Genomic DNA, 12,438 nt, shown 5'->3' on the forward strand with positions numbered 1-12,438 from the left:
CTGTTCACCTATTAAAAATGTTTCAGATAAGAGCTCCACAGTCCAAGTATAAAAACAACTACTGACAAGCCAGCCTCTATGGGCAAATAAAGTAAGATCCATGTGTGTCTGTCTGTGCACATAAATACACACATGTTTAAATACACATACTCCTGAATTTTAAAAAAAAAATTAAATTGGAACTGACAAGGTTTTCATCTACCAAAGTTAGACTTCTTCCAGGTTTGTCTTTCATCCTGCAAAGGCTGATGGCCTTAATAATGCTCAAACAGATCTATGAATCTGCACTATTTTTCAGTTCCATCAATTTTTTGCATGATTTCAGTTTTAGCAGAAAAGTAGAGAGGCAGCTGCAGTTGTTTCACTGATGAGGAATATAAAGGAGTACATTTGGGTTTTTTTATTTTATTAGTTGCGAAATACAGAAAAATCTTCAATGCAGAAGAGAAAATTCTTTTCTCCAAACTTGCAGTTTCACTCTTGAATACAGTTCCAAAATGCTTATTAACCTCTGCTTTCTCAGATGAAGTTTTTGCTTAGTAATAACTAAGTAAAAATTTTATATTATTTCTGGTTAATTTTAATTAAGTTGCTATTTTACATTGTTCAGCAATCTACCAGAGGAGATTGTTGCCATGCACTGTGGTGGTTCTTCAATTCCAAAACATTTATTCCATTGTCATAGATGTCATAGCTTTTGCATCAGACATATAATCTTATAAAAATCTGACCTATGGAAATGATGGTCCCAACTTCCATTTACCATTAAAAAGGATTTAGGTCTCCTCCTTTGGGTAAGTTGTACCTTTTCTGTGTGGAAGGCATAGCTCTTTAGAGCCATAAACTTTTCCAGTCATTTCCTTTGAATTTTTTGCTTTTTTCCATGCTTGGTGAAGGGGAAGTACCCATGGTGCTACTCAGAGCACTGAGCAATTGCCGTGATCTTTTTCAACTGAATTCAAGTTGACCGTATGCTGCATGGTATTTCAAACACATTTGTGATACTGTAGCCTCATAATTATAATAAATTTTCACAAGACAGCATAAGAAAATTGTGAGGAAGCTCAAGGAGAACTTGTGTAGGTCTTTTTACACTTGTGGGAGGTAGCTGTGATTTGTGCTGTGCACTGGGAAATCTGAGGCACTGGCTGTGCATGATTAATCTTGCATGTTTGAAACAGGAATGGAAAGGATAGAAAAGGGGAGATGATAATACATCCAGAATGAAGCTGGGATATGTTTTTAAGGCTGTTTACTTTGTGAAATTACTGTGGATAGGAAAACTGGAAAAGGGAGGAAAAACGAAGGTAAACAATGTGTCTGTTAAGTGGAGTAGCTCTTAACCTACTTTGCTTTTTGCTCTTCGTTCTTATGAACTGTGGAACTTCAGTATTAAGATAAAGACTGTTCACATTTCAGTTTAGATGAAATAAGATTGATTTTGTTTTAAATGCTAGATGTGGGGGAACTAAAATTAAGTATTCGCTCCTTTAGTTAGCTGGAAAACATTACCAAGAGTAGCTCCAGTTATATGTCATGTTCCAGTCTGGTTTTAGAAACAGGAATCTGTGAGAACATTCAAGTTAAAGTTTCATTATCTGTATTCACCTTTGTATGTTTGCACCAAAGTGAGAAATGCAAAGAATTTTCTGGCTTGTGCACAGGACTCAACTGAAACAAGTTTAATGAGATAACACATTTCATTTTGCACACAGCTTCACACATGCTGACACAAGTAGTTGAAAATGTAGGAGGCAAGAAAAAGAGCACAGTGCTGATATAACAATTGCTATCTAAAACCATACAAACTGATACTTGGAAAAAAAGCCAAGTATAGCTAGAAGAATTCTAAATCTTAGGAAAAAAAGCTTTATTTCACTTACTGAGATGAGCAAAGTGCTCTCCATTAATGGGGATTTTATCGTCTCTTGTTAACTTCAGTGTAAGGTAAAGAAGCATTTATGGACATTATTCCTCTTTCACCAGAGCCAGCATTCTACTTTGGAAATGATGAATATTATGTTGATGAGAGTGCTGGCTACATTGAGGTGCGTGTCTGGAGGACTGGAACCGATCTGTCCAAAGCTGCCTCTGTTACAGTGAGGTCTCGCAAATCTGAACCAGTAACTGCAGAGGGTGAGTTGCTGTTTTGCTCTAGTTTCAGACTGCTGCTACACTGCACATGCTGGTACACATTGCTGGCACGTGCTGCTACTTTCACAAGTGCTAGTTCAGTGGGCCTTGGTACAGTTTCAACCACATAAGATGAAAATTGTATGTCTCTTGCTCTTAGCAGACCTTTTCTTCTGAGAAAACAATCAGGTGGTTACAGAATTTCAAAGAAACAGGAGTAGGAGCAGCTATGAAGTACAGCACTAAGAGAAATGCCTTTAAATCCTCATACAAAGACTGCTGCAAAGACAGTTGATTGCTGCCTCAAGAGCATACTCTGGGCACAGTTAGGATGACTGGCAGCATGCTGAGTTTGCTTCTCTCATTTTTACTGTAGGCAATGAGAAATTATTACCTAGTATCCTATTCAGGAACAGGATTGCTTCAGCTGTGTGGTTCTTGGATGCTTTGACAGAACCTTTGTCTGCAGAATCAAGTGTTAGCATACTCTTTTTTTTTTCACAAAACATATCATAATGTTTAAACTAAGATGTTCATATAGAGGCAGCATAAAAATTATCTTCTTTAGATGCTTATCCTGAGTGTAACTTTACTGTTATTTCAGGAATATCTAAACATAATATATATGCATCATATATACGTAATACAAATAACATATATGTATTTTTCTCATGAAAAAGAAAATTTTCAAGTCTGAAAAAATACATGATTGCTCCATTTCTGAACTTGCTTTTATGATCGGATGTATTTATCTAACCTTGAATATTTAAGTTATATTATTTCTGGTAAAAAATGTCTGTCCTTACAGTAACAATCTTCATTCATTGTGCCAGGACCTCTAGGATTAAGAACAGGGAATGGCTCAGCTCTTGGGCTCTCTAGTCTGTTGGTCACAGCATGAAAGCTCTGACATGGCTGGCTGCCTGTTAAACCATAAACCTGGTTCTTGGCCTTACACAGTGCAGCAATGGATCTGCTGCTCTGAGCTGTCAGTCCTGGAATCCTGCTTTAGAGGCTTAGCTCTAGGGGAGTACAGCAGTAGGGCCTTCAGGCAAATGCCCGTCTGATGATGGCCTTTAATCTGGCCAAATTTTGTCAAATTCACAGAATTCCAAACCTGATTTCAATTTCAATTGCAGTGTTTCCCCCAAAACTTTGTTTCAACACCTCTGCAGTTTGTTCTCCCCAAAACTTAATGTTAAAACTTGAGTCCTTCCCTAAAGTCCTAGATACCCTTAATGCCTTGGTTCCAAGACGGTGTCATGTTGTAGTCAGTTTCTTGTTTTGTTTGCCTTCTTCTCATTGGCATGTTATGGATTGGTTTGCTTTGCTTAAAAGAAAACTAAACCAGATCAATCTTCCTTTAAGAGAAAGGTACCAGACCTCACCTGATATGGTCTGAGCAGAATTTTATTTGTTTTCCATTCGTTCTGTCTGTCACCTCCTCTGAATAGCAGTTCTCCCTTATAATCAGCTCACTGGCCTTATCTCCTTTCCTTTTTACATTAATCTCAAAAATTCCATCTTTGTTACAGAATAATATGAAATTTCTTTCCAAAACACTTTGCTTTGTCTCCAGAGTGTCTCTCAAAGCTTTTTGCTTACTTTCATTTCTCACTTCAAGCAAATTTCATTAGTTTTTCTGGAATAGCTGTTGATTTACAACAGAACAGAATCAGCCTCATTTTGTGACTCAAATCATCATTAAACAAAAAATTAATTAATATTGACTTATTTTATTGTATAGTCCAACTTAAATGACCAAAAGATCATTTTGCTTTTCATGAATGCCAGAATTTGGCAAATACTAAATTTATAAAGGAAAAATATTTACCTACAATTAACTGCCTAATGATAGATATTTTTATTTTTAATTACACGTAATGGTATTTTTCTCTCTTTTCCATTGGTAGCTGGAGTAGATTATGTAGGCATCAGTCGTAATTTGGATTTTTCCCCTGGAGTCAATATGCAGACATTTCGTGTGATAATTCTGGATGATCTTGGACAGCCAGTGTTAGAAGGAACTGAGAAGTTTGAGCTTGTGCTAAGGATGCCCATGAATGCTGCCCTTGGAGAACCCAGCAAGACCACCATCTTCATTAATGACTCAGTGTCTGATTGTGAGTGATTTTTTTTTTTTTAAAAAACTTTTTTCATGTTTTGGAGATGATGTGTTAAGTCATTTGCTGTCTGGCTGCTTATGTTCTGCATCTGGTGCAATGTAGCATAAATAAATGTGGAATAGTGGAGAGAAGATATGATAACTTCTGCAGGTATACTTTACTTGTGCTTTCTATGTTTTTCTGCCCAGTGCCAAAGATGCAGTTTAAAGAACCTGTGTATGTAGCCAATGAAAATGATGGGCAGATTTCTGCCATGATATTCAGGAGCGGGGATATCCGATACACATCCACCGTGCGATGCTATACAAGGCAAGGTTCAGCTCAGGTAATGATGGACTTCGAAGAACGTCCTAATACTGACAGTTCCATCGTCACATTCCTTCCTGGTAAGTTCTTGATCTTATTTTAGAAGCCTTTACTATACCATGTTTTCTTTTGGTTTGCTTTGCTTTCCTTTGCTTTCCTTTGCTTTGTTTATTTTGTTTTGTTGTGTTTTAATTGTGTCTTCTCATAAAGTCATGCCAAAAAGATCCCTCTGGAAAATAAAGCTTTTGTTTTTTTTTTCATACACAAGGGGATGATGTTGCCTCTATTTTCTTCACTTCCTACTTAGAGGGATAATCAATAAGAACCAAAGGAGTATATCTTCATTTAGGTTCAGCCTGAGTGCCGGGATCTTTTTGATAGCAGAAACAAGTTCAGCATAACACAGTAGAAGCACAGATCTCCTGTACGAAAGGAAACTTCAGAAGTTCTGCTCTTTGTTAAGCAGATTTCTGGTAAATACATTTGGCTTGCACTGAAATGAGTAATAGGTCTTTCAACAGGTATAAAGCTCTCTAATTCCTGGTTGAATTTTTTCTCCCACCAAGGCTTTCCTAAGACCACCCACCAGTATCAGGTACTTAATTTCTCACATCAGAGATGAAATGCAAATAAATCAAATGTTACTATGTAGAAAGAATATTGCCTAATTATTTCTACTTGTGCAGAAGGCAGTTTGGTCTTCTAGTCTTTGAAGTTTAAACACATGTGGTATTTTTTACAAGCCTTAAACAAGTTCTGTCATCCGCATCAAATCCTTGGTATGCCCATATCACAGAAATTACAATCTTCATATTTCTGTAGACATGTATCATAGTTCTCTTGAGAAAGTGAGTTGTTCACTCTTTCTTTATTTAGGGCTGGCCTCAGCTTTTAGTACTGTCATGTACTCTACACCTTTGCTATTGCTTCTGTGCAATCAGGAAAGAGTCCAACTAGTAAGAATTAAGGGATCTGGTCCACTTAGGAAGTGACTTTTCTCTTATTTTGAGTGTTGCCCTACCATTTCTCTGCAAAGATAAGTAGCAAAGAAGTCTGCTAGAATTATATTTTGTCTCCATAAGCTTCTTAGGCATGTTTAATATGCAGCAGTTTCATTTCAGTTTTCACATTTCCCATGTAACAATAAACAGGATGAGTGTTTTCCATTTTTTTCTCCTCATAAGGGACAATTTATTTTCTATAGCGGGGGAAAAAGGCAACCTCAGAAAATGAATACAGCATTCTGGTCTGGTTCTTCATCTTGAAGAGTCTTGATCATATTTGCTTGTGTAATGATGAAATAATACAGTAAATTGACCTCATATCTCTGCTGCTGTGCTGTTCCTTCCATCTGGGGTGTAGGAGTCAGTCTCATGATGAAGGTCACGCTGGGTGCCAGACACTGCACACAACTCAGAGGTCTTGCAGCTTGTGTAGAAGGCCTAAGACAAGGTGTTCAAGTTTCTGAACATCTAGTAAGTCAGGGGACATTCATTTGTGAGTGCAAAAATTGAGTTAGGTTTGCTACTCCAAAGTGGTTTTAAGGCAATATTCATTGCCAGTTGGAATCGGTGGGAGTTCAAAAGGCTTTAAAGTCAAATGGAATAATATAAGTGAAGGTCCACACAGTTGGACACTGTCCAATCAAAAGAGACTTGAAATGTAAAACTTCAGGACAAAATTACCATTAGTATTAGTGAAAGGTTTTATTGCTCTGCTTCCTTGTGCAAGTATTTATTTTTTAATTGCGCTCTGTAGAAGAGGTCACTGAGAAGGAGCATTTTCTTCTTAGGTAAAACAAAAGGAATGTACATGTAAAGTGGATATACCAAATAGAAACTTGTCTTACAGAAGTCCCAAAATTGGGGATTCCACTTTAACGAGTTTCCATAGAAAGGTAATGATTGCTAATTCTGCTTTCACTACTGTCGTTGCTCATTAACTTGTGTGGTGTCAAGGTGGATGCCTTGGCCCACAGGAGCAGCCTGTGGTGCCTTGGGCTTGGAGAGAAGTGCTGTATTAGAGCAAAGCACACCTAAGTTCTGCCTGATACTACCTTCAGAATGATTGCAGGTGAAACTGAGAAGCCTTGCACACTGGTGCTTATGGATGATACTTTCCATGAGGAGGAGGAAGAACTACGCCTGGTTCTTGGCACTCCAAGAAGTGATTCTTCCTTTGGTGCCTCTATTGGCGAGCAAAATGAGACACTGATAAAGATTCGGGATGATGCAGACAGTAAGAGAGTATTTTGTTGTTACTGGCTTTTGGAAGCCTATTTGCATGCTCTAAAACCTTTTTTTTTTTCCTTCGATTTACAGAGGCTATTATTAAGTTTGGTGAGACCAAATTTAGTGTGAGTGAACCGAAGGACACAAGGCAAGTAGCAGTTGTGAAAATCCCAGTGCTTCGTCTGGGAGACACTTCCAAAGTTTCTGTTGTGAGAGTTCATACAAAGGATGGATCTGCTACTTCTGGAGAGGACTATCACCCTATATCAGAAGGTAGGATCATACTTATCACATTCAACTATTTATTTTCATTCATGACTGTAACATAATATTTGAAAAATGAAATAACTTTGTGATTAGAATACTTTGCAACCACATCCCAAAATGCATTTTGTAATTCAAATTCAGTGTGGACAGATTCCCTGTGGTATACAACAGTCAATTGCTCCTGGAATACTAGTTATCAGTGAAGATATTTACAAAAGAATTGTGACTCCTTTGAAAACATCTGTAGCTCAAGTAATTGTGGAAGATGTGTGAGTTAAACCTTAGTTCTATTTGCAGAGTGTAATAATATTACTCTGAAGAAACATCTACTTATAGGATATGATTGTGTGGTTGTTTCTTGAGTAGTTCATTAAGATAATGGCTTTTTCTCTATGTAAGAATTAATGTATATTTCTTTTTATTTTTCTATGTTCATAATAATAAAACTTTCCTTCTGTATTTCTGAATTCACTGCCTGCTGCTTCACACTACTAATGAATGAGAAGTTGTGCAATAGAATGAGAAATTTCTTAGCCGATAAACTTCTTTCCATTAATAGCCCACCTACATGGCTTAGGCAATGACTAATGGAGTTTGTAACGTTAATTTTTTTTTTTTTTTCCCTTAAAGTTTATGATAATACATGATACTACTCTGTGTTTTAAGATTAATCATTCATTGCTGGAGTGTTTTGGATAAACTATTTTAGCATACAGTCCAGCTGGAAGATATGACTTACTTTTGAACATCCAGCAACAACATTGGGTTATCTTCAAATTCCATAGGAGTGGTATTTGCTGCTAGTGATGTCTGAGGCAATTTGTTAGCCACAAGAAAATCACCAAGCCAGAGCTTGCTAATTTCAGTCGCTTTGCTCCTGCATTTTAGAGTTTCGCTCTTTCCCCACAGGAACTTCAAGTGTCAGCTGGTACTTAGCTGATGCACATTACCTGTAGGCATTGTCGTGCTTACATTCTCCCTGCTGTGCACCAACAGCACATGGGAGCAAAGTTTTCAAGGGAAACATGCTACTACAGAACAAGAGGCTCTCAGCTTCTGCCCAGAAGCCTTTGAGGAAGGTCTGTGGTGTGCAGAATTTCCCCACAGGTTTCAGAATACCTGTGAGTTTAGGGAACCTGCCTATTCAGCCATGGGTACAAAACTCGCATCCTTAATTGAGTTTTCTGAAGGAAGTGTGACAAACTGAAAATCAATAAAATTCTTAGCTATCACACAACTAAGAGTTTATATGTTTATTACCACAAAGAGTACTTCCCTGGCTTAATAACACTTAGGATTGGAAGGATCATTAGATCACTTAATCAGACTCACTGTGGATTGCAAGATTCTCCCAGTTTTCCCAAATTACTTCTGTATTGAACCAAAAAGGTTTGGTTAGAGAAAATATATCTTTAGAAAGAACATCCAGTCCTGGTTTGAAGGCATTGGAGACAAAGAGTGCTTCTTAGCATGTTGCTTCGCTGATCAGTGTCTATCACGTAACTGTGCCTTATTTCCCATATACACTTCAGCTTTAATGCACTACTGCTTTTTGTGTCTGTCCCTTTGGAGTGCATAGCTCTTTATCACCTGGTATATATTGATTATGGTGGTGTTTCAATATACCAATGAGAACATCACTCTCTGCAAGTTCTTCTGGTCCTAAGTTTCTGTTGGTTATTTCTGTACCATCTTCAAAGTGAATTTGATGTTCTTTAAAAATAAAAATATTAGAAATGGATCTATTATTTTAGTTATTATCACTCTCACCCTTTCCAGACACGAAGTTCAAATAGTTTCTCTACTTTCTGTTTCTTTAGTAGTTAATTCAATCAGGAATTGTAGTACTCTCTTACTCAGTCAGTGTAAGAGTTGGTCTTAGCTGGACAGCAAATGCCCACCAAAGCTGCTCTATGACTCCCCCTCCTAAGCTACAGAGGAGAGAGAAAATATGATGGAAGAGTCATGGGATGAGATAAGAACAGGGAGAGATCACTCACCAATTATCAGCACAGGGAAAACAGACTCAGCTTGGGAAAATTAGTTTAATTTATTACCAATCAAACCATAGCACAGTGATGGGAAATAAGACTAGATCTTAGAACACATTCCTCCCACCCCTCCCTTCTTCCTGGGTTTAGCTTTACTCCCAAATTCCTTACCTCTGACTGGCTCAAGGAAATGGGGGTTGCAATCTGTTTATCACACGTTATTTCTGATGCTTCTTCCTCCTCACACTCTTACCTGCTCCAGCATGAGATCCCACCCACAGGAAACAGTCCTTCCCTATGGGTTCTTCATTAACTGCTCTTGTATGGCTCCCTCATGGGGTCACAAGTCCTGCCAGCAAACCAGCTCCACTGTGGCCTCCTCTCTCCATGGGGTCACAGGTCCTGCCAGGAGCCTGCTCCAGTGCAGGCTTCCCCCAGAGTCACAGCCTCCTTTGAGCATCCACCTGCTTGATCATGAGTCCTCCCTGGCTGCAGGTGGATCTCTGCTCCACCGTGGACCTCCATGGGCTGCAGGGGCTGCATCACCAGGGTCTGCACCAGGGGCTGCAGGAGAATCTCTGCTCTGGTGCCTGGAGCACCTCCTGCCCCTCCTTCTCCACTGGCCTTGGTGTCTGCAGAGGCCATGTTCTCACTCCTCTTTCCCAGCTGCTGTGGTGCGATCTGGCTTTTGTCGAGGTGGACATAACAGCACACTCTTGTAGTAATCCAAAATCGAGAGAGATTTTTTATTTTCGCTACTGCTTTTCCTAGACCTCTTCGCTGTTGCTGTGACCTATTAAGATTGGCTGCTTAGCAAATAATGACAAGGCTGTCTAACAAACAATGACCACTCAAGGAGTAAAACAATTAGCTATACAAGCAAAGGTATAGTTGCTACATATTATCCACAAGTTCTTCCTTGTACACTCTTAATGTCTCATAGCAAGAACATTCTCTCCTTGTGTCCAGAACATCTTCTCTCATTGATTATCTTCTTGGCCTTCTCTGTGGGTTTCACTGAAGCTGCAAAATTTCCACTGTAAAATTCTCACGGGTAAATTCTGACCAATTTCAGGTCTGACTCTGTGAGGCCCCCAGACCAGCTGTCAGCCTCATCAGTGCAGCAGTTTTTTCCCTTCTTTAATCTGTTATCCCAGAGGCACAATCATTGTCACTCCTGGGCTTGGCCTTGACCAGCCATGGGTCCATCTCGGAGCCAGCTGGCATTGCCTCTGTCAGATATGGGGGAAGCTTCTGGCAGCTGCTCGCAGAATTCCCCCCTGTATACCCCCGCTACCAAAGCCTTGCCACGCAGACCAAATAGACTCCATTAAGATTGAACTTTTTATCACCATGACCTATGAGGTTTTTTCACAATGATTTTCAAAATACAGTACTCTTGTGTAGTACAGCTTTGTTCCTTATTTTTTGTATATACCATTGTATTTATTACATTTTGTTGGAAAAAGACCTGACAATACTATTTATTTAGAATTCTTCAGTCTTTTGGTCATTCACATATGTTACCAACATTTACGTAATTAGTCACAGATAATTTTCAAAACATTAAGTTCCATTAGACTAAATCTTGATCTTTGCAAATCTCTTGATGTTAATGTCTTATTTTCAGTGATTTCCACGTGTGTCCACTGCTATTCATTATTATTATTTGTAGCATCAAATAGGTTAAACTAAATTTCCAAACATCTCTAATTCAAAAAGGTTGAGTGTTAACCGCCATCTCTCATGTCTGGACCTAGAATCACAGCTTGTTGTGAACAATAGATTTAAGTGTCATTATTTTTCAGAAATTGAGTTTAAGGAGGGTGAAACACAGCACTTTGTGGAGATCGAAGTTCTCTTCGATGGAGTAAGGGAGATGAGAGAAGCCTTCACTGTTCACCTGAAGCCTGATGAGAACATGGTTGCAGAAATACAGGTAACAAGCTCATGCATAGTCCTGAACAACAAAATCTGATAAACAGACTTCTTATTTACTTTCTGGTTCATCGTTTTACTCTTCTGTTAAGATTTATTCACACCATCTCGGCTTGTATATTGAAAGACAGAAAGGGTCATCCCAGCTGTCACAGTAACACCTACACAAAACAGTTTGTCATTAAGGCAATAATGTTGATGGGGCCATAAAGTCAATGAAAGACTGAAGCCTTCAGGATATCGTTCTAGACATATTCTCCTCATATAATCAGTCTTAGAAACTGATGTCCTCTTGGAAACACTCTCTGGCAATACAATATAATCCCTATGCTGTAAAAAGAGTAATTTCGGGTGAGATACGACTTCTGCTGTCAAAACCATGTTAACATTATTCTTATTGTGTAAGATGAAATAGCCACACATTCTTGTTATTTAGCATTATATTTTAATTTAAACAGTATATTCCTCTCATTTGGCATAAAATGTTCTTGAAACTCCCTGTCTGTATCATCAGTGTCACACCATATATCATCTGACTCCAGACAGCCAGACAGAAGAGACACAGCCTTTGCAGATGACAAACACCCCATTTCCACCAGACATTAAAGCATACAGTGCTCTTAGAGGGTTCTACCAGAATACTGAAGTGATAACAAAAAAGCTGGGAGACAAGGTTAAAGGTCTGGGATCTTCACTGTTCTGAAAAGAAAAATTTCATTTTAGCTGTCCCTTTTGCACTCTGCAGTGTACTTTTGGTGCCTCAACCCTTTCTCAATAGCTCATCCAGTTGAGGTTTTAGAACTTCTTTTGGAATGATGTTTCAAAGGCTAGACCTATTCTGATCAAGGTCCAGCTTGAATCCCCTTGTTTATTTAAATTTTCACAGGGAGCTGTTTCTGTCCTTTTCATTGCCAGGCAGCCAAGGCCATTGTTTACATCGAAGAAATGAACAGCATGGCAGATGTCACCTTTCCCTCTGTCCCTCAAGTTGCATCTCTGTTAATATATGATGATACTTCTAAAGCCAAAGACAGAACCAGTCCCATTGCTGGCTATCCTGTCATCTGTATCACAGTGAGTATCTCTGTGGAAAAATGGAACAAAATCAGTATATGGGTTTTGTTCAGTGGATTTTAGGCACCCAGTATCAATCCATATGGTGGTGAGTCACACGTATTAGTCACACATATTAGTTCAAGCTAGAATTATCCTTAGAGCTAATCTAATTTGTCTGCATAATGAATCCATTTTCAGGAAGACAAAAAGCATAGGAAGATGTTTCACTTGTTCCTCACTAAGAACAGTTTGATATTGATACTCACACTGTGTTTGTGATTGCATGACCTTACTATTTCCTGCATTATCCTGCCTTAATTTGCAGAGTTTAAATCACTGGAGATAACAGATGAGCCATTGTTTTCAATGAGTGCCGCAGACTGAAAAATG

The 12,438-nt window shown here is 38.6% G+C and overlaps 1 protein-coding gene across 1 annotated transcript in view; it reads left to right on the forward strand.

The window, feature by feature from the left end:
- Positions 1-12,438, forward strand: part of FREM2 (FRAS1 related extracellular matrix 2) — a gene marked incomplete at both ends in the record, with an annotated part of 118,504 nt that overhangs the window by 79,824 nt on the left and 26,242 nt on the right. The window contains 7 exons of the mRNA XM_082279061.1: positions 1,987-2,136; positions 4,047-4,256; positions 4,448-4,645; positions 6,639-6,803; positions 6,887-7,069; positions 10,863-10,993; positions 11,908-12,066. Coding sequence (XP_082135187.1) covers positions 1,987-2,136; positions 4,047-4,256; positions 4,448-4,645; positions 6,639-6,803; positions 6,887-7,069; positions 10,863-10,993; positions 11,908-12,066 — 1,196 coding nt within the window. The remainder of the gene's footprint in view (positions 1-1,986; positions 2,137-4,046; positions 4,257-4,447; positions 4,646-6,638; positions 6,804-6,886; positions 7,070-10,862; positions 10,994-11,907; positions 12,067-12,438) is intronic.

Source organism: Coloeus monedula, assembly GCF_965178545.1.
Source record: "Coloeus monedula genome assembly, chromosome: 3".
Classification (NCBI taxonomy): Eukaryota; Metazoa; Chordata; class Aves; order Passeriformes; family Corvidae; genus Coloeus; species Coloeus monedula.